This window comes from Erpetoichthys calabaricus, chromosome 3 (genome assembly GCF_900747795.2).
Source record: "Erpetoichthys calabaricus chromosome 3, fErpCal1.3, whole genome shotgun sequence".
NCBI classification, from domain to species: Eukaryota; Metazoa; Chordata; class Cladistia; order Polypteriformes; family Polypteridae; genus Erpetoichthys; species Erpetoichthys calabaricus.
In genome coordinates this window covers 285211763-285238047 of record NC_041396.2, presented here as the reverse complement: position 1 = coordinate 285238047, position 26285 = coordinate 285211763, and the positions used below count along the sequence as shown (strand labels likewise).

At 37.3% G+C, this 26285-nt stretch overlaps 1 protein-coding gene across 2 annotated transcripts in view; it reads right to left on the bottom strand.

Annotated features, from left to right (window-relative positions):
• si:dkey-33c9.6 (active breakpoint cluster region-related protein) overlaps positions 1–26285 on the bottom strand; it is a 191962-nt gene that overhangs the window by 60358 nt on the left and 105319 nt on the right. For both annotated transcript variants that reach the window (XM_051924339.1, XM_028798470.2), the window contains exons 9-12: positions 20842–20982; positions 10063–10175; positions 6280–6436; positions 5867–5992 (exon numbers count right to left, since the gene is read on the bottom strand). In XM_051924339.1, coding sequence (XP_051780299.1) covers positions 5867–5992; positions 6280–6436; positions 10063–10175; positions 20842–20982 — 537 coding nt within the window. The remainder of the gene's footprint in view (positions 1–5866; positions 5993–6279; positions 6437–10062; positions 10176–20841; positions 20983–26285) is intronic.

Here is a 26285-nt window from a genome sequence, read left to right as displayed (position 1 = left end):
GCAACAGCAAGAAGGGTGCTGGGCGTAACATCTGGACAGAGGAAGGAGGAAAAGGAAACCTGGTGGGGAATGGGGAAGTACAAGAGAGTATACAGAGAAAAAGGTTGGCAAAGAAGCAGTGGGAGAGTCAGAGAGATGCAGAAAGCAGACAAGAGTACAAGGAGCTAAGGCTTAAGGTGAAGAGAGAGGTGGCAAAGGCTAAAGAAAAGGAGTATGATGAGTTGTATGTGAGGTTGTACACTAAGGAGGGAGAAAGAATCTTGTAACTATTGTCTAGACATAGGGACCGAGCTGGGAAAGGAGTTGTATTGCAGCAGGATAGGGTGATAAAGGATTAACATGGAAACATACTCACAAGCGAGGAGGGTGTGTTGAGCAGATGGAAAGAGTACTTTGAGAGGCTGATGAATGAAGAGAATGAGAGAGATGCTCCGGGCAATATTCTGCTGGAAAATGTTGGGTCCTATCATTCAAGTTGATGTTAGTTTGCCACATACCACTTACCTAAAGATTGTTGCAGACCATACACCCCTTCATGGGAACAGTATTACCTGATGGCAGTGTCCTCTTTTAGCAGGATTATACGTCCTGCCACAACAACAACATTTATTTATATAGCACATTTTCATACAAAAAGTAGCTCAAAGTGCTTTACATAATGAAGAAAATAAAAATAAAAGACAAAATAAGAAATTAAAATAAGACAACATCAGTTAACATAGAAAAGGAGTAAGGTCCGATGGCCAGGGTGGACAGAAAAAACAAAAAAAAAAACTCCAGAAAGCTGGAGAAAAAAATAAAATCTGTAGGGGTTCCAGGCCACGAGACCGCCTAGTCCCCATACTGCAAAAATTGTTCAGGAATGGTTTGATGAACATGACAAAGAGTTCAAGGTGTGGACTTGGCCTCCAAATTGACCAGATTTCAATCCAATCGAACATCTGTGGGATGTGTTGGAAAAACAATTCTGATCTTTGAAAGCCCCATCTCATAACTTACAGGACTATAACGATATGATGCTAATGTCTTGGTGCCACATACGACAGGACACCTTCAGAGGTCTTGTGGAGTCCAAGCCTCGATAATTTAGTACAGTCTTAATGGCAGGAGGGGGACCTACACAGTATTAAGTGGATGATTATAATGTTGAGGCTGAATGGTGTATACATTTAGTTTATAGGACATTCAGCTGAACTGCATCACAGGCAAATTAACGGAAGTAATCATTAAGGAATAGATCAAACAACAAATGACAAAAACAGTAGCATTAGTGAGCAGTCGAGGTGGATTTAATTAAACTAACATACTGGAATTATATGGGGAAGAAACAAAAGTATATAACCAGAAAGTTGCAAATTACATTATTTAGCTTGACAAGGTCCCTTGTGAGAGATTAAAAGAAACAGAAGTTCAAGTGCAAAACTGCTTTAAACACCAAAAACGAACAGTTATGGTGCAAGAACCTTTTTCAAAATTTGATAATGCTAAAAGCTGTATCCTTCAGACATTATCAGTGCTGAGGCCCCTGCTCTTCTCAATATGCATAAAAGATCTTGATAAGAGTATAAATAACAAACTGGTTAAGTTGGCAGATGATACCAAACTAGGAGGGAGGGCAGATAATGTAGAATCAGATAAATTGTTACAGATAACTTGCCGGCTTGGGCTGTATAATAGATTAAATTAATTGAAATAATTCAAAAGTATTAGACATGGGAAGTAAAAGTATTAAATTTATATTTCACAATGCCCAGTGGAAGGACTGAAACTGGTATGGACACCTTATGAGAAGGACCCAGGAGTTGTAGTGTTTTTTTCACTTTCTACATCCAAAGAGGTAACAGAAGAAATCAAGAAGGCTAATAGGATGTTAGTTTCATATAGCGCCCCACTTATACTTATAGTTTGTAATTCAAGGGTGAGGCCTCCTCTGAAATGCTGCTTACAGTTTTGATTTCCATACCGCGAAAAATACAGAGCAGAAATAGAGGAAAGATCAGAGATAAGTGACAAGCCTGATTCCAGGATAGCATGGTGTGTTCTTTGAGGAAAGACTGAAAGAGCTGGACCTTTGTAATTTAAGGAATTGGTTACATGATCTAATTATTTAAAGTTAAGAAGGAAATATGGGATGGATCTCAACTGCTACTTTAAAATAAACTCTTCAACAAGAACATGTGGACACAATTTGTTTAGGGTAAATTTTGACCAAATAATAAAGACTTTTTTTGAACAGTGAACCATTGACACATGGAATAAGTTACTAAGTATTAATGTAGACAGATGGATTTTGGGGTCCTTCAAATCTGAACTTGATGTCATTCTACAAAATTTAGGTGAATATGATTTGTAAGATGGTTGGGCAGAATGGCTGATTCTGGTCAAAATTGTTCTAATGTTCTACACTCATATAAACCTATTTTAGCTAAAATTTGTATTAAGAATGTTCAGCACTGTATTAGAACATTAGAACAATCTAGACAAAAACAGGTCATTCAGCCCAACAAAGCTTACCAATCCTATACACCTAATTCTTCCAAAATAAAATCGAGTTTTGAAAGTCCTTAAAGTGCTACTGTATACACACAGTATTTGGTAACCTATGGTTCTCTGTGTGAAGATAAACTTCCCTAATCATTTTACCTCTTAATCTCTGTTAGCTTAAACTTAAAAGGTTCCATTTCCAATCTTTCCACATAATTCATCCTCTGAAGTCCTGGGATAAGCTAGTTGTTCTCTGAATTTTTCTAGCACTGCCATGTCTTTTTTATAGCCCTGCAAGCCAAAAATGCACACATTGCTCCAAGTTATTATGGTAATTTGTAATGTAAACCTCAAGAGACAAGACTGGGCGATGGACAAGTACAAAATCTTTCAGATATTAAAGAACTTGTTCTAGTTACAGAGAGAAAAAAGAAAGAAGAAGTTATCTATATGTATTTGTAATCGGATTCATTTTTTAAATAATATTTCAGGATTAAAAAAAGAGCAACTTCTACACCTCTTTTCACCGAATGTCTCAAAATAGTTTAATACCCAAATGTTCTTATATTGGAAGTTATTGAGCCATCGATCTTTTGGAACCTTTCCTCTGAACCAAACCTACTGCATATAATAGCAGAGTCAAGAGCTCAGCCACAGATAAGGAAGTTTGTCATGTTCCTGTTATATTAAGACCTTTGTTTCGTGATATGTGGGTGCTGTCTCTACAGCTGTTTGTTTCAAAAGTGTAAAGTGCAATATTTCCCAAATGACTAAAGTGTTTTGTCCTCTACTGTCCGTTTTATGGAATGTATGGGCAAGGGCCCAGCCAGGACTTAATTTTAGGGGAGTGCATGTGAAAGAACATGAATTAAAATTTTGTGTATGATCAATCAATTGGAATTACCTGAACAATATCACATCCAGATACTTTTTAAAAGTTTTTAAGATTCTCACTTCAAATGCATGGCTTAGTAATTTGTTCCAGATACCCCTGACTCTTTGCTTAAAGAAGTACATCCTGGATATAGTCTTAAATGCACTGCTCCCTAATTTCCTCTAGTGCAGGGGTGTCCACCTCTGGTCCTGTTGGACCGCAGTGGCTGCAGGTTTTCATTCTAACCATCTTCTTAATTAGTGAGCTGTTTTTGCTGCTGATTAACTTGTTTTGCCTTGGCTTTAACTGATGTGACTCAGACCGCTTAGGTGTTTCTTTTCCCTTAATGAGCTGCCAAACAATAATGAGACACAAAACAAGCTGCCACATGACCAGCTAACCTTAAAATAAAGAAAGGTTAAGGTCTCAGTCATGTTGGTCTGCTCACGTTACCAAAACATCTTGACAGTGGTCTTAGAAAAAATAGAAAATCAACAGTCTGCTCTGGCAGAATGAGAGCAACAACATGTCATGATATTCAAAAATGGCTTTAATTAACAGCAAGAACTGGCTTCTCATTAAGAGACTGGCTGGAGTGTGACTATCCAATTTAGCTGGTCATGTTTTGGCTCATTTCACATTTCTATTTGGCTGCTATTTAATGAAGAAACAAATCAATTGAAAAAACTGAATCCTTAAAAACATGGCTATTAAAATGAAGGTAAAAGGAATTAATTAGCAGTGAAAACTACTCTCTGATTAGGAAAAGTGTTAGAATGAAAACCTGTAGCCACTGCGGCCCACCAGCACTGGAGTTGGACACCCCTTCTCTAGTGTCTTTAGGTACATAATTTACTATTTAAAAAGTTCTCCTGATCCAGTTTACATTCACATTTGAGACTTTTGAAGATGTCAACTGAAGTCACAATTGGCTGGGTCAGCAATAACAGAATAGTGGAAGTAATGCAGAAGTAACGCTTCAGGAACTGTTCCAGATTCCTCATTTATCTTAGCAAGTGTCAGACACTGTTGTGTTCCCCTTTGGTGATTAGTAACGCCACTAAAATGATCCGAGACTGATATGATAAACACTTTTTATGTTATTTGACAACAAAGGACATTCAGAGCAAGAGATCAGTATACATATAAGAGTAAGTCCATGTTACGTTTCAGCCAGGCTTCTCCCCAGCTGGGATTCAAAAGTCTCTTTAATGTCTATTTTGTTTATTTGCTATTTTCCAAGTGTCATGTGGATGATTTCCCAAGAGATGGTGCCACCTGCCTATTGTTAAGGGTAACTGCCCTGTAAAGGCTGAGAAAAAAACAGTCCCTTGCAGTTCATTATGAATGCACTTATGGCACATGGTTAGTTATCCTGTGTTTGCTCTTTTTGATTATTTGTGATTTCTGGAATACTTGACCTCTGTACTTTGTATTTTTGACTACTCTTTGAATTTGAGTTTAATGACATTGCTCCTCAGAGCTTTATTTGGTTGCAGAGCATTTTCTGTGAAAAGAAATATTTTTATGTATAAATATTCTGTTGTGAACTGTCCCAAAAATACTTCCAAAATTGACCACTAGGGGGAGATTGCCATAAAAACCTCAACTACTAACAAAAAGGGCCTTGAAGAAACTTTATAAAATAAATGATTTATTTTTACCAAAAATTTTCTGTAGCACAAGAAGCTCCATGGAGCACAAAATGGAATTGCCTAAAGGCAAGGTAATCCAAGGTAAACACAGTCCCAATACAAATGGCAAAGAATGGTCAAAATACAAAGGAAACATTAAAAGATAAGCAAAATAGAAAGAGAAGAATAAACATTATGTACATAAATTAAGAGACATTAAACATGAACTTGAATCCCAGCCAAAGAAGGAACCCTGGCTGAGATCTGACAAATTCTTTATTGCCCTCTTTGTTACTAGCCGGGGATTGATGGTATTTTCACTTCTAGCGGGCACTTTTGAGACTTTTGTGTTAAGGAACCTTGAAGTTCGACACAAAATGAACCACTTCAAAATAAAAAAATCTATGCTAAAAGAACTATGTGTTTTTTGAAGGATTATTTAGATATAGTGAATTCTGAATATAGTCATTTCTATGATTATTGTCAAAATATTGTCTAGTATCTGCATTAATGTTTTTACTTTTTCATATTGATGGCTGCGGTTCTGTGACAACTCATGTCATTGGCAGTTCTGTGACAACTCACGTCATTGAGAACAGTACAGTGCAGATGGTCCCTATGTGTGGCAGGCCAATTGACACAAAACCCATGCACTATTTTGATAGTTGATAGGACGAAACAATAAATTAACAGCTGGGAATTAAAAGCACTGGGTGATCGCAGGATCAAGGTGAATCTCAAACAGAGAGTGAAGTGTCTGGAGAGTGCTATGGAACCTTGAACCGGAGTGTCAAGAGATAACACTGTCAATAGATGGGTTTGGGTGAAGAGTTCATATCTCATTAATTTTACAAAGAGTTTAGTTAAACTATACCTTTCCATAGCGGCTATGTAGTTCCAGAGGTATTGTGGGAGAATGTGTCAACATCCAGCTCTCATATTCCAGCAATTTCTTTTTGGCCCGGTCACATGTACGCATCGCTAAGATTTTACTACCTCTCTGAAAAACAAAAAGTTGGAGTGACAACCTGAAGAGTATAGGAAACATAAGCCCCATTGATCTTGGCTGCTGAGAGTTCCAAAGACTCAAATAATAAAAGAAAGATTTCCTAGCAAGAGGCAATGGACCTTGAGCAGCAATTGACAAAAAGTCTTTGCTGCATAGCAGAAAGGTGAGGAGAAGAAGCATCTAGTAGGAACAAAAAATGTGAGGAAGACAAACAATGGTTGTAGAGAGAGAACGGATGCAACAAAATTACACACAGACCCCTTGACTTAGTAAAATACCTTCTCTTGTTGAATGTTGCGTCTTAGGAGAAATATTTTCTGTTTCAAATCCTTCATTCTTAATTGATAGCAGGAAGGAATATTGCACTCTTGGCCACAACGGACAGTCAATCCAGAAACAGGAAGGTACCAATCAAACCTGTAGTGTGGGTGCTTCCTGAAGAAACATGAATATTGATGAACATTTGGACATAACATTAATGAGAAGCAACTTTAACAATATTCAGAGTATTGGGAAATGCAGGAATGGAACTTATAGAAGGAACGGTGTGCAATTCCTTAATTAGTTGAACTTCTTCAAGCAGAATGCTCCATCTGGTATTGTGGCAGCAGTAAATACAAGGTGGGAATTTGAGGGAACGGGATACCAATTAATTTCAGATCAATTTACTGTCTCCACTTCACCCAACTTGAACATCTTAAGGATGTAAGAGGACACTTGAAAATCTAGAAAAGCCCGTGTGGAAATGCAGAGAATGTGATGAATTGGCAGTGATCAAGACTGAATTCAAACTTAGGTCTCTGAAACAGTGAGGCAGCTTCACTATGCTCTCATACATCTCAGATTAATTAGTTAAATAATGCAATGATATTCTCAAAGTTATTTAATCCTATTCTTGGTTGTGGAGGGTTAGAGCATATCCCAGCAGCACTGATTCCAGACAAGAACCAACTGCAGGAAGGGGCAGCAGTCCATTATAGGGCCAACTCATGTACATACTTGCATACATCCCTCAGATGAGGGTAATTCCTAAGGGCTAGAAGCTAGCAAGTATTGTTTTGAAAAACAAAAAGAAATCGGGAAGGTCCAAGCAATTATGGGCCAGTAAGATTAATATGCATCACCGGCAAAATAATGGAAGCAAATATTAAGACAAAAATCAAGAATCATGTGTTGAAAACAGCTGTATTGGTAAACAGTCACTATGGGTTTCCACTGAGGAAATCATGTTTAATGAATATGCATATATTATTATTTATCTTGTACCATGTACATGTGTTTAGTGTATATCTTAGTGGCTCTCAGAAATGATACATCACCACCCTGAGCAGACAGGTGCTTCCATCACTAACCACTTCTCCTTTTTCATCCACAGTTCCATGGGACAAAGTGAGTATTACTTAATCTGCTAGGCTTTAGTGACACACATATTTAACATGAATGCAGGCATCCAGCTATGCCTTCCCTCACTTACATTCCAAACTAAGAGACTGAACATCAGCTTGTACCAGGATCTGCCTGGACTTCATCTGATAAGAAGGTGTAAATCAGAGTGGATATGACATTGCAGAGCCCCCCATGAGCCAGAAGGCACAAAATGTACTCAAGCAAGAACTACGAGCTGTGAATGAATGACAACTCTGATAGAACCAACCTATGAAGAGACACTGATTTTGTAACTGGAAGTGACTTTAACCTAATCATGAGAGATTCCACCTTTCTTCATAAACTAGTAAACATCTCGTCTGGGGAATTATGGGCTCTCTCAGGTGGCTCTCTCAAGGAAACATTCAGGAAAAACTCTCTTTCCCTGGAGCACTCGGCCCTGGGATACTCCTGAGCACATGCTCCAAAAATGACTGATAATCTCCAAAACAACCTTTCTCTATTAAACTAAAAGCTGATGATCTTTGTGGACAAAAAAGCTGAGATCCAGTTTTCCAATCTAAACAGTGTGTCATTCTGAAGGCCAGAAGAGAATACATCACTTCAAGAAGGGAATTTCCGCATCTCAATTCTTGTACCAGAAAGAGTAATGCTTTTTCCTATGAAAGTTGCAGAAGACACAGCAAAGGGCCTAACAGCAGAAATCAAGCTGAGAAAGTAGCATCACAGAACACCACAAACAAAGGACCATGTAGCAAGGAGAATGACTGCACTCCAACACAAGAAGAATCCTCCATTTGAATCAGGAGAAGCAACAAAGCAACAACTCCACATAACATCGGACATCACCTTTAAAGACTTGGTATTGTAAAACTATTTATCTGTGCCAAGATAAATTAGAATTCTGATTAGCAAGAAAAGAGCCAGCCTATCTATGTTTAGGTTTAGGTTTAAGTTTCTTTATTTAGTCATGTTTACACAAGAAAACATGAAATTTGCCTTTCTGATCAGCTGCTGTACAACTGTGATTCCACTCTCAGGTACAGTCGGTTAAAATACTCTGAGTGGTGCACTGACAGTGACAACGCTAAAGCAGCTATGATATTTGGAATAGTTTGGCCATTCTGTGCATCATTATATTGTTACAGGTTGAGTACAATCAAATGCCTTAAACTAAAAAATGATAGGCGGTTAATTTCAGTGTATTTGATAAAGCCATGCCAGGAATGTGAATCTAAAAAATAAAGGGAAACCACACAGGAACAGTAGCACTGCTTTGATGATGATGGGTGCTGCCAGTTTGCAAAACTGAGCCGAAAACATATATACACAATGGTTTGAGCTGGCGTGAGAATGTCTGTGGCTTTACACCAAGTTTAGTTTTTATACATCGCAATGTAAGCATGGAAACAGGCGTATGCAACATTTTTGTGCGTACGCAGCATTTATACATGAGGCCCCAGGAGATGTAAGGCCAGTGGAAAAGGAATTATCTGAAGTCTATGGCCAGGATAGGTTTGATAACAGTAAAGGCACAATTCACTAACAAAGGAAAAGGCAAAGTCTGTGGTCAAAAGAAGTGTAAAGGACTAACAAGACAAATTAACAAATGAGAATCCCAAAGCAAAAAAGGCATGCAAGTCAAATACTTTTAAATTATCTGAAACCTGTGATGTTCCAATGTTAATTAGGTGGACAGTGATGTAAAGACAGTTCCTATGACAGACAAAAATCCTATGACAACACTGAAATTATGCCATAACAGAATGAATTATTAATCATAAGGAAAAGGATTGAATGCAGCCCAAGAGTTAACTAAATGTAACTTAAATTTGAAAGTGAAAGAGGTCTCTGCCTCATCTTAGAGAGCCACCAACATAATTTTACAAAGGTTAGAATAAGGTACAGTAAATGAGTAATGAGCATCCCTCCAGAAAGAGAGGATGAACAGAAGAGAAAACCGATACACCCCTCTTATAAAGCAGTGCTAATATCAATAGGACAATCCGTTAAACACCCCCTTAATGAAGCAGTGTTCAGAGTAATACAAGAGTCAACAGGAGTCAGGAATTACTGGTGGATTTAGTTGATTTGAGGGGGTAATAAAGTTCTGCCTATTAAGAGTAAGATGACGTGATGTATTAGATAATGTGATGTAATTAGAAAAAAGTATAAAAGGAAGTTAATTGGACTGAGACATATGTGTACAACACTGTGCAAATAAAAGATTGTTCTGCATTTTCATCTGGACTCTGCAACTGCCTTCTTTGAAGATAGAGAAATGTTTTTTCCACGATAGTGGTGAGTGATCATGTCTGTGATAACAGTGCCCATGATAGACACAGATTCTATGACAACAAAAAAATAATGCCATCATCCTAAACATAAAAATAAACAAATATGTCACAAACAAAATACTAAGGTTCTAAAAGAGGAAAATAATGATCAAGAACATAAAAATGACATGATTCATGACATTGTCATTTGTTGTTTAGCTTTTGTTCTTATGGTTTCTGCTAAAGATTTAAAAATGTATTAGCTACCTTTATATCTTTCAGTTAAATTGTAATAAAGAAAGCACTTTCCCTAAGCAATGTTGCTTCTGGGTAAGGTGCTATATATATAATAAAGACTGACTGATTATTTAACCGATTGATCACTGGGAACATACCTACCCTTGTTTTAATTTGGCACACAAGATAAGATCTGTAAAAAGGAATATATGGCGAAAGCTTCGATTTCCATTTGAAAAATCCACAAGGAAACCATCTTTCACTAGCTGTCGAACCTAAAAATAATAATAGTAATAATAATAATAATAATAATAATAATAATAATAATAATAATAACAACAGAGACAGATAATTAACCAAACATGGAATGAAAAGAAATTCAAGCAGTCTGAAAATTACATAGAAATCTAATTTAGAGATATAGCAACTTTTAAAGTCATCCAATAATGATTACATTATTGCTAACATTTAAGATTTGCTAACATTTACAGCATCTTTATGACACCATCCATTCATCCATCCATCCATTTTCTGTACCCACTTTTCCATTACAGTGTCTAATTCCTCATGTTCTGAAAGAAGGTTACCATACACAAATGGTTCTCATCTAACAATTGTAAGTATATTTTCAGATCAAACAATTCAGCACCCAGTTTTAAAAATGAAATATGTAAGGTCCCTACTATATTACATAACTTTTCCATAGAGTTTCAGTCACAGACATCATTCAGATAATCCTATGCAGTCGGAGTGGTTGCAATACACTCCTGAAATTGTTCAGTTGTGTTGTCTGACTTACCCAGAGACTCAGTCCAACCAGTCTGCAACTAGCACTCACAAAAGTCAAGCAGGTTTGATTTTGTCTTAACCATGGGTGGGATTATGTGTGTGTGATAGCTGATAGCCAGTAAGCACTTACCTGGAAGTACGTTGCATATTGTGCAGCTATACGGAATAAGGAACATAAGTGTTTTTGACTTGACAAGCAGTAGAGAGACTCGTCTGTCTGATGTTGCATGTTTTATCTACCATAACAGATGGAAAAAAATGGCTGGGCTGAATTTACCAATCCTGTAAAGGCTTTGAACGGGAACCACCTCCATCAGGCAGAAAGCTACTGGCTGTCACAAAAAGGGGTGAGCTTGCAATACTGTGAAAATGTGTTGGAAAGTGGTTATGCTGTTGCTTAGTCTACTTAGGAAACAAGATCAACAATTGCAGTGATGTTCACTCTGACTAGAAATCTGGTAATATGACATTAGTTTTAAGCAGCAATTAATGCATTGTGTGTGTATGTAGGATATTGGGAGCGAGTGTACACATTACAATGTGTATATTAATCAACCCACCACAAATGACCTGACTGTCCTAAGAATTCTGTCAGCTGTAAGCTTGTCTGCACATCAAAATGAGAGACAGCTGCATTCTACATGATAGGAAAACAACGGCTGCTGGCTTTTGGTAAACCACCATGGGGGATGGACAGTTACAGCCTATTAAATAACTGTCCTCTGAAAAGATTCTCGAGTAAGCCAACTCTTTTTCAGAAGATAAGCCAATTTTCAGTTAAGCCTTTGGCCTTTCCCTGGGATAAGAACTGTTTGGTGCTAATATTTTCAGGTATCAAAATCAAGATTAGAAGCCAGCTGTGTATTCACACACTGAGCACACTGGGCACTGAGCAGGCTCCTGTCAATCATGGAGAATCCACTGCATCCACATCTATCTATCTATTCCTGCAAGTCAGGGTGTTATGCCTCATTCCCTCTAATAACTACTGATCTGCAAATGTATAATCATATCTACTGTATACAGTCTTTGTGTCCAGATGGTGTTTCAAAGTTGTCAAATTACTTGCCTAGGGCTGTATAACAGAGTATAAGGAGACTGGGCACAATGACCGATTTGGAAGATTTTAGGGTATTCTTTCAGAATGCATGTCTGTGTTCTTTGCCATTATCCACCATATACTTGTGATTATATTTTTCAGTTACAGTATATAATTTTGAGTTTGCTGGTTAAAGATTTTGTTAATTATTATAAACCACATCTGATCTTTTACTCTGCTGTTGAAAAGATATAACCCTTTTTTTCTGTGAACACATTCTGAAAACTCAGCTAATGAGGTTCACTGGCTGAAATATTCATAATTGTTGAGTACTTTGTTAATAGTTAGGCTTTAAATTAAATGTAACACACATTAAGTTAAGCTGCCAAGCCAATGAGGTTTTATTCTGAAGCACACATAAAAAGGAATAGTGCTTAGAGAGCTACCTAGCACTTGAGGTTTTAAAATAAAGCATATGCTAGTTAACACTAGAATCCCTGAAGCCTACGAAAAAAAGTCGTAATCCTGGGCCATCTTAAATTCCTTCACACATCTTGATTAGCGTCTTTTGTTTTGCAAATGTGTCGATCAGCACAAGCAGCAAGCAGCCTGCTATCTCATGCCCCCCATAGCCGCAGTTCAAGTTGGACAAAAAGTTCTCCCAGCTAAAGGCTCTTTAGCTGGGTGTACGGTGCCTGAAGTTGTATAGGGTAAATAATATATCATTATTTGGAACACATGCATTTCATGTGTGTTCTACAATGATCTGGGTAAATGCAGGATGTCAGAAAATGTAAGGCAAGAAATGATGAACACATAGCTAAAACAGAAACTTTTTCATGTTATAGTACTAATGACCAAATTTTGGCATGAAGTATATGATGTGTGAACAGTGAAATTCAAATATCAAGTAAACACTTTTACAAAAAGTACAAGTATAACAAAACAAGTGCGCTTTTATTCAAGAATATAACCAAAGAAAAAGAAATCGGGTTAGGGTGTGATGATGGCACGACTGGTTGGGTGGTGCAGAGGTAAAAACTGCTGGCTCATTATCAAGAGGTTGCGGGTTAGATTCCGGGCTGTTCGTAGATTTACCATTTGAGTAGTAAGTAGCTCTTATTGTTACTATTAATGAATAAAAGCATACATTTGATTTATTTGAGTCTTTAACAGCCGACATAAATCTATTAGCGTTTTTTTTAATATTCAGTTTTATTCTCTCAATCTCATTCATGCTCCCCCCGATCTGTCACTGTGGTTTTCAAAAAAAGACGTGCTATAGCAGAGGTGAATTCAGATGAGGATTCAGGTTCTACATCGGAGGAAGAGAACAGAAGCCCTCCCCGTAAGAAACGTCAAATCACACATAAGAATAATGCAGCTGCACCAGGCATAAAGGCGAAAGATGGCACCACTTGGATGCTGCAACAGGTCGGGCATCATCCTCCCAGTCAGTGTGCCACATGCATGACCTTCAAAGAAAAAGCAGGACTTACAGAGCTCACCAAGGTATCATGCAAAGTTCTGTTTGTGATTATGTTTTGTGATGGTCTTTATATGAAAAACATGTTATTTTTTAAAAGCCAGATCAAATGTTATTTACCTTGACTTATTTACTTATATTTCTACAGCATAAAGTCAAAAGTAGACTGCAGAGCTTCCTGTGTTTGATCGACACAGGCATGCTGACAAAGTACATGTGCAATGCTACTTCAGTATGTGAATGACTTTAGCTGCAGGTGGAAGCTCCTGTCGAACTTTACCCAACTGTTGTTACGGTTCTGCATTTGTCCAAAAACGGTTTCATAAACTTTATGACCTTAGTCTCAGAAAGTCTTTCTCCAGTGGGAGTGGGACGACTGGGATCTTTTCTTGAATAAGGAGTGGCATCGCACATGTACTTTATCAGCATGCCTGGATGAAATGTTGGGACAGCTTAGCTATTAGCTAAACAGATGGGCTTAGTGGACTGAATGGTCTCATCTCGTCAAATTTCTTATGTTCTCATGTTCTGTTTAGGACAAGGGTACAAACTTAAACCATCACAATTGAAGAGTTCAGAACAAAAAAAGGGGAGTTACAATTTATAGTGTTTTAATGTTCTTAACTGGAAAAATCCAGCAGCCTGAAATCAATGACTCCTGTTAACTGCATTAAAACATTAACTATCTGTAAATGTAAAAAGTACTATACTGTAGATAGATGCATATAGTTCTGAAAATGACACATTTTGTTATCAGCGTATTTTAAAGATAAATTTTAAAAGGTCGCTTTTAGGAGTTATACAGGTGAAGTCTGTTTCTGAAGTCTATGCTCAGACTTCCTCTTATCTACACATCTTTGTTCTTCATCCTAAACCAAGGAGTTAAATATGGTAGGTAGAATGTAGGAAAAACACTACAGAAAACTCAAACCTCATGACAATGGGCTTTTTTTGTACACTCTGTTGATAAATCTTCTCTATAAATGTTGAATCTGCGGTTTATGCTGCACAGCATATACGAGTGGGTACAGGCACAAAGGCATAACTATATACAGCAAAAAAAATGTGTGACCAGTGATTAAAATGCTTTGAGACTGACCTTTAAATAGAAAGTCTAGTAAAACCAAAACAAGTTTTATTTTTAAACATAATTCACATGAATACTAAAATACAATGCCTTCATTTTTTTACATTTTTTAATGTTGCAGCCATGAGCTAAAATAATTTACATTTATACTCATCTAGCAACATTAAATATCTCAGAATAACAAGCCAAAACAGTATAATAGGAATTTTTGCAAATTTATTAAAAATAAAAAAAACAGAAATATTACATCCACACAAGTATTCAGACCCTTTGCTATGACACTTGAAATTTGACTTAGGTGCATTTAATTATATTAATCATTTCTGAGATGTTGTACACCTTGTTTGCAGTCCACCTGTGGTCATTTCAATTGCTTGGACAAGATTAAGAAAGGTCTTTAAAATGGTCCCATAGGTGACTGTGTATCTGAGCAAAAACCAAGCTATGACGTTGAAGGAATTGTCTGTGGTGCTAAGAAACATAATTGTGTTGAAGCACAGATCCCAGCAAAGCTACAAAAAGAAAAAAAATTCCAAGAGCACAGTGGCCTTCATACATGGAATACGTTTGGAACAACCGTGACCCTTCTTAGAGCTGACTGCCCAGTCAAACTAAGCAATTGGAAGGTGGTCATGCAAAGCTTCAGAAGCCTGTGTGAAGATGGGAGACACTTCCAAAGGGATAAATACCACTGAAATACTCTACTAATCTAAACTTTATGATAGAGTGACCAGAAGACACATGAAACCCCTCTTGGAGTTTGAAAAAGACACCTAATGGACTCTCAAGCAATGAGAAACAGGATTCTCTGATCTGATGAAACAAAGATGAAATTGTTCGGCCACAACTTTAAGCATAATTTCTGGAGGAAGCCAGGCACCGTGCAACACCTGAGCAATACCATTCCAATGGTGAAGAATGGTGTTGGCAGCATCAAATTGTGGGGTTGCTTTTCAGCGGCATGGGCTGGGAGGCTTGTCAGGGTTGAGAGAAGCCTGAATGGAGCAAAGCTCCGGAGAGTTCATCTTCGAACAGGATAATGATCCTAGGCACAATGCCAACACAACATAGGAGTAGTTTCTGGACAGCTATGAGTATGTCCTTGAGTGGATCAGCCTGAACCAAATCAAATATCTCTAGAATGACACAAAACCCCCAAATCCAGGCATGTAAAACTTGTTTCCTCAAACTCAGGAATACTCCAGGCTGGAACTGCTGCCAAAGGTGCATCAACACGTATAGGGTCTGACTATCTGAGTCAATGTGATATTTCAGTTTTTTATTTTTAATAAATTTGAAAAATATCTAAAATCCTGTTGTTTCCCTTTCATTCTGGGGTATTGAGTATTGCTTGATGAGGGAAAAAATTAATTACATTATTTTTTGAATGCATCGTACTTGTTCTAATACAAACAAAGTTTTTCTATGCCACTCATATCCTCAGAAACAGCCACTCACATTGGGACATACGTACAAGTTACATGGGGCCATGTCTGGAGAACCGGGTTTGACTAAGCAATATTTGCAACCTATGTTTTGTGAAAAGAAGCATCTTTGTGAAACAGAAGGGGCAGAATTACCAGTTTAGTGGATGGAGCTGACCTACACTACATTTTTGGTGCACTGTTATATTAACATTTTAGATGTATACATATTGGTCCTCTCTTTTTATATTTACACTTTTAAGTGTTAATTTGACATTAATAGAGTTCATTTAATATCATCAGTTTAAATAAGCATAAAGAAGTATATATTAAATTAAAGGCAATTGTGATTTGATCTCTAAGGTCTTGGTCTGTAAACCCTAAGGTTGCCAAATCAAATCTCATCACAAGCAGGCCATAAAGTCAAAAAATACAATGATCCAATTAAATATAACAATCATCTTTCTGAGCATTTTACAATTAAAGCATCATCTAAATAATTACATTTGTAATAAACATTAATTAAATACATAAAGATATTGTTGAAAGTAAAGCTGTTATCATATGCTATCAAATGTAAAAAAAAAAAAAAACTAGCATAAATGTATTATTCAATTGCTCCTGGGTCTGATGGTGGAAGGGGTCTGGGATAAATATTGCAGCCCTCAACCTAGATTGTTGCTCTGTTAACAAGGTACATGAAAAGCAATTCATATGAATATGATTAAAAGTGTGGAGAGACATCAGGGATGAACTAATCAAGCAAAAGGGTGCCCCAAGAATTGATGCTGAACCCAATCTTCTTTTTCCTATACGTCTACTCATTAGGCCCTGTCATCCAGTCCCATAGTTTCTCTGATTATTGCTGTACTGAGGATACGCAGCTGTACCTGTCGTTCCTGCCAAGGAACCACACTTACTGATATAGCAACCATCTCCAGCTCAACCTAGCAGAGATGGAGCTTGCCTATCTGTTCAACACCCCATTTCTGCTCAGCTTTACTCATTATCATTAACATCCGTCAAGTTGGCACACAATACTGAGGTGGTGATCAGTGACCAGGTCTCCTTCTTGGGTCCATGTTATGGTCTAACAGTCTTGCAGATTCAATCTATCCAATACATGCAATATCAAACCATATCTTACGGTCATGTCACATCTAGTCCACTTGATCTGTCTGCTGGTAGGGGATAATTTGAAATGCAGCACCACATGTAGTGGGCAAGGTGGGCACATACCACTGTTCTTTTTGGATCAATATATTGACCTCCTGTAGTGGCACATATTAAGTTCAAATCCTTGATGCTTGCTTACAGAGTTGTCAATGTATTAACACCATTATGATATGGAGACACTTGTGCTGTCCTATGCTCCTTCTCAAACAATTAGATCTGATGATTTTATTTCCATGTAGTATCAAATATCAGTCCAGATTTTTTTCATATGCAGATCTTAGCTCAGCGGTTCTCAAACTGTGGGGCACGGTCCCCTAGGGGGGAGCGAAGTAACAAAAAAGGGGACGCGAATGTTGCCATATGTAGCGTAATTTCGCTATTCATAGGGAAATTTTAAACTTGTAGCGGTGTATCGGCAGCAAAAAATATAGGAATAAATTTTATTAGGGTTTCAAAAAAATGTTAGGGGGGCAGATTAAAACTGTTATGAAAACTGGTCGCAAATACTTAAAGGTTGAGAAACGCTGTCCTAGCTGATGAAATGAGTTGCCCACCTCCATCTGAAATTCAAAATGTTTTTAAGCATTTGAAGGATGTTTTGTTTGTTGTTTTTTTTGTCTAATTGATATTAGCTGTTATTTTTGTAAACCTAGGAGTTGTAAGTCCACTGTATTTTATTCTGAACTCTTCACTTGTTATGGTTAATTTTGTATCCTTGCCCTAGAACGGAACATAAGAAATCTAACAAACGAGATGAGACCCTTCGGTCCATCAAGCCTGTTTGTTTACCTAATAGCTATTTGTCCCAATATCTCATCCAGGTTCATCTTAAAGGTTGTCAAGGTTTCTGCTTCAACTCCATGTCTCAGCAGTTTGTTCCTGAGTCCCACAACTCTTTGTGTGAAGAAGTATGCTATGTCTTTGTTATACTGTGGTGCCAAGAACTGCAAGCAGTACTCCAGATCTGGTCTTTCCAGTGCATTATTTGTTTTGATCCTTCAAGTGTTTATAACATAACCCAACATTTTATTTGCTTTTTTAATTGCTTTTGTGCATTGCTTAGTCAATGACAATGTTGCATCAACATAAACCTATAAATCCTTCCTGTCTCGCATCTTGTTATAATTGATGTTCCTTTTGTCCACTTGTAGCACTTTGCACGTTTCTGCATTAAACTGAATTTTCCAGGTGTTTGCACAGTTCTGAAGGTTGTCCAGGTCACTTTGAATTCTTTTTGCTGGCTCTTCAATGTCTGTTAGTGTCATCTATGAAATTTACTAACTATACTAGAATCAGTGTCATTAAAATTTTCATTTAGGTAAATTTCTAATGTATTAATTATAGTTTCAATAATATTTCATGCCACAGAAATAAGACTAATTGGTCTATAATTACTAAGATCCATTTTGACTGGAGTCACAATTACAACTTTCCAGTCCTCAGGTGCTTCTCCTTTCTGAAGTGACTGCTGAAATATGCCTACTAAGTGTTTATAGAAGATGTCTTTCATTTCTTTCAATTCAATTGGTAAGATCCCATCTGGTCAGGGGGTTTTATTAGTCTTATAGTCAATATATTAAGGGCTTTAAGCACATCTGACTCTTCTATTTTAATATCTGTGAACTCAGAATTTGTGTTTACTTCTGCATGAGGTAATCCATGTTTTCCTTCCTTTACTACTTGTTCATTTCATTTGCTATTTACTTCACATTTTCAATGTTTTCTCCATTCGTGTCTCTAAGGTTTCTTAAATTCTCTTTTGTCATCTTTTTACTGGAGTAGCACTGAAAAAATTAAATTGCATGCTGTTTGTTTTGGCTTCTTTAGCAATTTTTATTTTGATTTCTCTTTTGACTGAGTGGTGACTCTGAGGCTAGGGATCTGCACCAGCAATCAGAAGGTTGCCAGTTTGAATCCTGTAAATGTCAGAAGCAATGCCACTCTGTTGGCCTTTGACCTGCAATTGCTCTGTTCAGGGTATGACATTAACCTGCATCCAGCCTTGCAAACAGGTCCTCCAACTTGCAAAGGAAAAGTTGGGGTTTGGTGGAGGGATTGGCACTCCAGCCACTGTAAAGTAAATAAATAAGTAAGTTAAAAAAACCTCACACTGTTCTATTCCATTCAAACTAGTGTGGTGCTGAGGTGTCACCTATTGCATGGTTGTACTCGGGTCCTAATTTAGATCCTGAGGTGACTTGTCATGTGGTGGTTGCACAACGCGCTGTATCAGTGCCTGCTCTCTCTCTCTTTTGACATTTCAAATGCTTTTTTTTTTTTTACCCCTTGCTGTACTTTCTGGTGTTCTTCTATGTCAGAATTATCTGGCTTTTTAAAAAATTCTTGTACACTGATTTTTTCAGTTTTACTTTTTTTACTAATATTCCTATTTATCCATTTTGGATAATATTTTTAGTCTATTTCTTTTATTACTTTTAAGAATAAACTTATTTTGAGCATGGATCAGAAGATCTCTGAAGTGACTCCAACTGTCATTTATAGTTGATGAGCTTTGCTTTCCCATTTGATGTTTTGTAGATACTTCCTCAACCCTATAAAGTCTGCTTTCCTCAAGTTATAAGTCTTTGTTTTGCTGTACATTTGTGTGCTTTCAAAAATGATCTCAAATTTTACCTTGTTGTGATCACTGTTGCTTAAAGTATCAGTAATTTTTGTTCTTGTTACTCTGTCTTTATTGTTTGAAAAGATGATTCACCACGCATTGGACTTGAGACAAAATGGGTGAAAAAATAGTCATTTCCCATCTGCACCATTTAAGTTTCCTCTTTTGTGTTCCCAATTTGGGCTTCCCAATCAATGTTCTCAAAGTTAAAATCACCCATGACCACTGTTCCTTCTTTGTTGCACATCTGTCTTATTTGATTGAATAATATGTTATACATATCAGAATTTCGCAGCCTGAAGCAAACTCATATAAACAGATTTTTGTCTTTCTTCTTTACTAGCCTAACCCACAGTGATTCTGATGTTGTTTCCTTCTTCCAACTTGAAGATGTGGGCCTGAATATTATTTTTCACATATAGTTACACCCCCTCCTTTCTTTCCTTGTCTGTCTCTCCTGAAGTGTGGGTAGCCACTAATATTATATTCCTCTCCGTCACTCTCATTTAGCTATGTAATTCCTGCAATATCATAGTTTCAATTCAATACTATTTGTTCTCATGCATTTTATGTCTAATGCTTCTCGCATTAAGGAGTAAACATTTAAAATGAGGAAAATTACTTTTCGTGTCCTGTAATACTTGTTCCCAAACTGATATTACTCAATTATATTGACCTCTTTTGTAAGTCAGTTTGAATAAAGCATCTGCTGAGCAAATAAATGTCACTATAAATGTCAAAAACATGGAAGACACACAGCAAAACTCACAATTTTCCCATAAAACAAATTCTCCTTCCTGAATTTCAAAAATGATCTCTGATCTTCCAGAAACTGACCCGCCACCCACCACCACAATCAAATTGTTGTGCTATAGAAAAAGTGTGGCAGGTGGGCATTAATGTCTCATGAACAAATATGAGTTGAGTTAGCTTATTTTACAAACAAATCTAAAGACGGAGTTGATTCCTTCATTTATTACCTGAATCTATCTAATCTGTTTATTTTGGTCAGAACCTATTCTAGCACCATTAGATACAATGCACAAAGAAATCAGGACAGGACATCAGTTCATCACACAGCACTCTCATGCACACTTACACTGATTTGTACAGAAACAATTTCATAATTCAAAGGCAACATTAACAAATAAAAGTAAAAATCTACTTATGAACTGATTCATTTATATTGCAGCTGAGTAAAGATTTTTTTTATAATTTTGAATTAATTGTTTGTAAAATGTAATTTTTTTTATTAAATTATGTTTTTTCCAAGTATCTAAAAAAAGATTAGAAAAAGAAACTGATCTTGTTACTGACTTTGCCTTTGGATAGGGTTACTGTGCTTTTCTTGTTTGGAACTTCCTCGTTGACTACAGAGAGGAAACTGCTAGAGATCCGAAGCGCTTCCTGCAGTAAAGGATAGTCCAAATGTTCTTCCGGGGTATGCTTCAGGAGGTCCTATATCCAAACAAACAAACAAATACATACATGAATGAACAAATAAATAAATAAACATAACTTTGTTAAAACACACCTCCTTAATTACATTTTAAGTATGTTCACCACCAAAGATAAGGAATGTCATATTTGTATTTGTGACATATTGTAAAGTTTGTTTTAGACCATATTGATCAGTAAGTTAGTCTCTTCAGAAAATCTTTATCAAGTAGTTCATGTTAGGCATTCAACTTTACTCATTATTTCAATGTTTAAATAAATTTTACCATGCATAATTTACACTTTAACTGGGTGTCACGAGGATGTTGTAATAATTTTTGTGTACTTAGAAAAAACAAATACTTTAGATACCAGTTGTTGTACTTACAACAGATTAGAACTAGTATAGATAAAATCTCAATAACTGACTGGCCAGCTAGCCTGGGGGAATTCAGGTGGCTTGAACATTAACAGGCTGGCAGATCAACTTCGGGGTTGAAGGCTTTGTATTGATATGCTTGCAATAGATTTCACAAGGTTAGTTTGTGTGTGCTCAAAATATCAAAAAACAGGGACACCTTACATTCTTTGAGTCCTCCTCCCTATGAAGAAAGGCTGGAATGGCACTCCTTCCCCCTCCAGGAGGAAAGCATGAGCTGGAATGGGTGCAGAATCTTCCTGAATTGAGTCTTAGAAAACTACACACTCCCACTCATGAAAGAGGCATGTAGAAAGATCATTAGAACTGGATAATGAGGGTTTCAAAGGCATCTCTCCCTCACACTCTATCCATTTCCCATCCTAAGGATAGACCACCTCTTTGTCTCTCTGTTTCATCCACACAGATGTCATTCTGAATCAAGGGCTATGCTGGATCACATTGGATTAGAGACCAAATAACACAGTGAGACAGACAGCCACTTGGTGGGATATTATCAGGTTGTATTATTTTACCAATACTCATTGTACAATGCTATTTCGGACATATTATCTATAGAGCATGAATAAATGTGAAACGTTTTCACCTGCCCATTCTGGTACTCTGTCTAATTGCCTGGAGTTACACATGCAAAGAAAAGAGAATAGTGTTAAAAAACAGTAGCAGTCATCACTGACTGAATGGTAAGAGTAAGGAATTTGGGACATTCTGGTATGGCATATGTAAAAAAACAGTCTAAAATGAAAAGACCCTACTAATAAAACACCTGGTACTAAAATAAGTCACTGTATGTCAAACATGTATCATTGACAATTGAACTGGCTGAGTGTTTTTTTATCTTTTTGTCCAGTTTTGTATCGTTAGTACATACATACAGTAAATACTGTAATTCTCCAAACCATTTAATCCATTTCAGGTTTGTGCTAGCAACAAGGTGGGAAACAACCCCCTGACAGTGCCCCAGTTCATTGCAGGATACACACAATATAATAAAAACTCAGTCTTGGGCCAGTTTAGATTCATCAGCTAATGTAAAGCCTATATCACATTATGCACCTTTTCCAGTGATTTTCAGTTGTAACTTTACATAATCCTAGCCCGTCAGAAGCAGTTGCGGTGCATTGTCTTGAAGACTAATGCGACATGCCCAATGACTATAAGACCAACTAGACTGTGACTGGCTATGATGAAATAAAAAGTTTTCATTATTTCTTTAGACAGAAGAGCAGACAACAATAAATGCTTATGAGAATGTTCAATGCAATGAATGTAGTGACAAGGAATAAGGAAATACGGGGGTTTTGAACCTTGTAAAAAGAAGAGAGGCCTGTCTGTCTGATGACTTGTGTTTTACATACTAAAACAGAATGGAAGAAAGAGCCACGACTGCAGCCTAACTTGCTGTAGCTAAAACCCCTTCAAACACAGTACTGGCACAGCACCTGCTCCATCAGGCCGTATGGGGGCTTTGGACCTCACAAACAGTAGAGCAGCTTGTATGTCTGATGTCCTGTGTTTTACATACCAAGATAAAACAGAGAAAAGTAAAAAGAGGGCAGAGATTGCAACTGTTAACCCTTTACACAGCCCTGGTACAGCTCTGGATCCATCATTCAGCACACTATTGCCAGTCAGCTAAGGGGATGAGCATGACTGTACTAGAAAGCCATAACCCAGATGTTAAAGTAGACATGCCTTAAAAGTTTCAGTTGTGTAACGTGACTTGGTACAGCAATGAGATCTGTGACTGCATGCGGTATGTCTGACATGTCCCGTGTCTAAAAGTGGCATAATGTGACATCTGCTTAATATGAACATTTTTGCAATGTGTGAAGATAACAAAAGTACTGAAAGGAAAACTCATGCAGACAATGTGCTGACTCTAGACACACAAACCAAAAAATGCAGGATCACACAGGATGTTAAATCCATGAGGCAGCAGTGCTAATCCCTGAGCCATGGTAATATCCCATATTCTTAAGAATACAGTAATTAGAACATCAATTAAAGTTCAATGGATGCCTTACAACACCATAGAGATGGTGCTCTATGTAGACAGTGTAAAACCACTTAAATTAGTCCTCTTGACAGCTACAGTAAATAAGCGAACCAATTAATGTCCTGCATGAAAAACATTTAACAATTAAAGGAAACTTTTGAAACAGTTTTTTGATTTATCTCTTCTATCAAAAATACCTCAGGTATTTAGAAGAAGGCCAGCCTTGCAAAACAGTAAAGTTTGAGATTAAACAGTCCTGCCAAAAACTGTATGTGATTTGCCAGTTGTGCCTGAATCATACAAGCAAAACACATGTATGCTGGGTTAACTGAAAAAACAAAATTAGCTTTGTGTGACTGAGAATTCTTTACAGTGAACAAGGACCCTATGCTGGCTCTTTCCTTCCTTCCCTCCCTACACGTGATATTACCAGGCCAGTAATCAGACTTAGCAAGCTTTTACACAAAACCTTCCATTTTAGTGCCCACATGTGCATGTACCAAGAAATTACCACTCATTAACATTTTTTACAAAATGCAATTGATTATGGAAGCAGAGTAGTTATTGACATTCGCCAAACCAAAGAACCTCTATGTCCAATCACTTTTCAGGGAGTAGACGTGGAAGAGGTGCATTGCCACAAGTACTTTGTGGTTTACATCAGGTTGGGCTAGTCTCATAACACAGAGGGAAGAGCAGAGTCCTTTAATGTGGGTGGTGACATCCTTTACACCTTCAACAACTATGATTGCCCGTGTGGTGTGCCTGGCAGGTAACATCACTTCAAGAGAGGCCCACCGAATCAACAAACTAATTAAAAGGTCAGGCTTACTTATAGGATGCACTCTTGATGCCCTGGAGGTAGCAAACGTGGAGCGAATGAAGACAAAACTGATGGCTATTATGAATAATGCTGCACATCCTCTTTCTGATATAGTAACACTAAGAACTTTCCAACAATGAGTTATTCAGCACAAGTGTGAAAATGAAACGCTACAGGGGCTCCTTTATACTAACAACAATACGTCTAAATAACACACTACTGGGACTGGGACAGCCAAGTGAGAAGTTTTTCTTCTTTCTTTTTAGTCACTCTGGTGTGGATTTAGACCCTAGTGTGTGTGCGTGTGTTTGTGTGTGTTTATTTACTTACTGAACTTTATTTATTCACAGAATTACAAAAAGCCAAATTTCCTTCTAGGGACAAAAAGTTCTATCTAACTATCTAGTGGTGCAGTGGTTAGCTCTGCTTCCTTGGTTTCAGAGACCTATGTTGGCACTTTCTCACACCACCTACATGGCTTTCATTGTGTGCATTGGTTATTCAAAAATTCTAAAGATGTGAAGGTTAGGATGATTGGTAACTACATTTACACAGAGTGAGTGAGTAAATATGTGTGTGAGTGCTCTGCAATGTAGTGGCACCCTGTCTCAGATTAGTTCTTTCCTTCTTTCCTTTTGCATGATATTTTCTGTGTAGGTTCCATCTCATTATGACATTGTAATTAGATTAAGCAAGTTCACCTTTGGGCAGTACGGCAGCACTGTGGCCTCAAAGTAAGGAGATGAGGGTTCACATCCCGGGACCTCCCTGCATGGAGTTTGCATGTTCTCCGTGTGTCTACATGGGTTTCTTCCTAGTGCTCCAGTTTCCTCCTCTAGTCCAAAGACATGCAGGTTTGGTGGATTGGTGTTGCTAAATTGACCTTAGTGTGTGGTTGGTGTGTATGTGTGTTTTCTCTGCGATAGACCGGCGCCCTGTCCCATGTTTGTTCGGACCTTATGCCCTATGCTACCTGGTATAGGCTCTGGCACCACCAAACCCCCGTCGACCCCATTCAAGACTAAGCAGCTTAGAAAATGACTGACTTTAACATTTTCACAAAACTTTTATGTGCACAGCATATTACCATGGTTTTAAATTTTTGCAAATTACCCATTTTGCCTTATTAGCAGTACAGGTGCCATAAAAGATGCATATATTTTACTTACCCTTCAAACATAAAAATGCAGGTTCAAACCACTTGAAAATGAATTATGAAATTAAAATGATCTGCTTCATGTGCCCATTTCATGTCTGCAAAAATATGTAGGAGCCCTCAGATGTTTTTCATTTTGCTAGCTGTTTCAGTCTACAGGAGGTCAGACTCAGAAGATAAAGATTGACTTCAGTACCTCTGTGCACATCTAACCATAAAAAAATAGATCAGAAAAAAAAAGAACTCAAACTAAGAGTTTGTGATTAGGATTTGGTAGACACTGCAGAAGTGGCACAAAAACCTGAGAGAGCTCAAATTGTTCTCTCTGTGGTAATGGGTAGGAAAAAGGGTTGTATCTCCAGGAGTTGGAACAATATGATCAATATCAGAAGATGAGTAATGGGAAATGCACAAGTCGAAATTAAGCACTTCTGCTCAACTCTTTCAGCTTCAGTAGAGGCAATGCAATGATGGGGTGGCATGAAAGGTAGATTAAACGCAATTAACCTAAAGGTCAATGGCACCAAGTAGGCTGGTCTTTGCTGTGTATTTGTGAAAAGTGCCACAGCAACAGGCAACCTTAATTATATTAATAAATGCATGTTAAAATGCAGACACTGAACAACAACAAGGTCAGCATCTACTTGAGGAAAAGATGAAATTTAATTCATAGAGTTAAACAACAATTTAAAATACTTTCTTTATTACTCTAAGTATATCCATGTAATAGAACAAGTCAGGTGGATGTCTGTATGGATTTTTCAAAGAGATATAAGGAAGAACTTTGAACAATTACTTGTAATGTGCTTGGCTATAATATTTTGCAAGTATGTTTGTAGTGAAAAAGTATGCATTAGGAAACTTAACTTTTCTTGTAACTCTTCATGTACCAGAGAAAGTTTTTCAT